Genomic DNA, 1,006 nt, shown 5'->3' with positions numbered 1-1,006 from the left:
CTCACCAAATCACATAGGCAAGCAGCTGCTTGAGCATCGGATAGATCACGAATGAGGGTACAACATGGCTTCGCCAATCGAAAATCTAGGAAGTTACCGAAAAATTTTAGGATATTGGAACATGACCTTATCTGATTGGCGTTCCTGGGACATATGCCACGTGGGGGAGATGGTGGTGGTGTTTGAGACCGGGGCGGTGGTGGGGAGCTCGAAGGAGAAGGTGGTAGTGAGTTGTTTGGTGGAAACGTTGGTGTACCTAGAGGAGCCATCGGTGGTGAGTTTGGTGGAAGTGTTGGTGGAGTCTGCGATGGTGTGTCTGGAGGAGTTTCTGCTGGTGTGTTTGGAGGAGTTTGTTGGGGTGTGTTTGGAGGAAGCGTTGGTAGGTTCTCTGGCAGTGGGATCTCAGGTGATGGAGTCTTTGGGTCTATAATCTCCGGTGGTGGAGTATCAGATGGTGGAAACACGGGGACTAATATATCTGGTGGAAACGCGGGAACTATATTATCTGGTGGTGATATTTCAGGGTCTATAATATCTGGTGGTGAAGTCTCAAATGGTGGAATCTCAGGGTCTATAATATTTGGTGGTGGACTCTCGGAGGGTGGAATCTCAGGATCTATTATAATCTCTGGTGGTGGAGTCTCAAGTGGTGTAATCTCGGGTGGTGGACTCTCAGATGGTGAAATCTCAGGATCTATTATAATCTCTGGGGGCGGAATCTCAGGGTCTATAATATTCGGTGGTGGAGTCTCAGATGGTGAAATCTCAGGTGGTGGAGTCTCAGATGGTGAAATCTCAGGTGGTGGTGTTTCAGATGATGGAACCTCGGGGTTTACTATAATTTCTGGTGGTGGAATCTCAGGGTCTATAATATTAGGTGGTGGAGTATTAGGTGGCGAAATCTCTGGTGACGTAATCTCGGGTGCTGGATTTTCGGATGGTGAAATCTCAGGGTCTACAATATCTGGTGGTGGAGTCTCAGGTGATGAAATCTCGGGTAATGGTG

General features: G+C 48.1%; 1 protein-coding gene across 1 annotated transcript; it reads right to left on the bottom strand.

Annotated features, from left to right (window-relative positions):
• Window positions 1-5: 5 nt before the first annotated feature.
• Window positions 6-1,001, bottom strand: LOC104774428 (proline-rich receptor-like protein kinase PERK9; the record flags this gene model as incomplete). The annotated part of the gene is made up of 1 exon (XM_010499035.1): window positions 6-1,001. A coding segment is annotated over one exon (996 nt), but the record flags the coding sequence as incomplete, so codon positions are not given.
• Between the last annotated feature and the right edge of the window lie 5 nt (window positions 1,002-1,006).

Source organism: Camelina sativa, unplaced genomic scaffold (genome assembly GCF_000633955.1).
Source record: "Camelina sativa cultivar DH55 unplaced genomic scaffold, Cs unpScaffold02818, whole genome shotgun sequence".
Classification (NCBI taxonomy): domain Eukaryota; kingdom Viridiplantae; phylum Streptophyta; class Magnoliopsida; order Brassicales; family Brassicaceae; genus Camelina; species Camelina sativa.
Note: the sequence above shows the minus strand (reverse complement) of the source record. Positions and strands in the feature narration are given on the sequence as shown.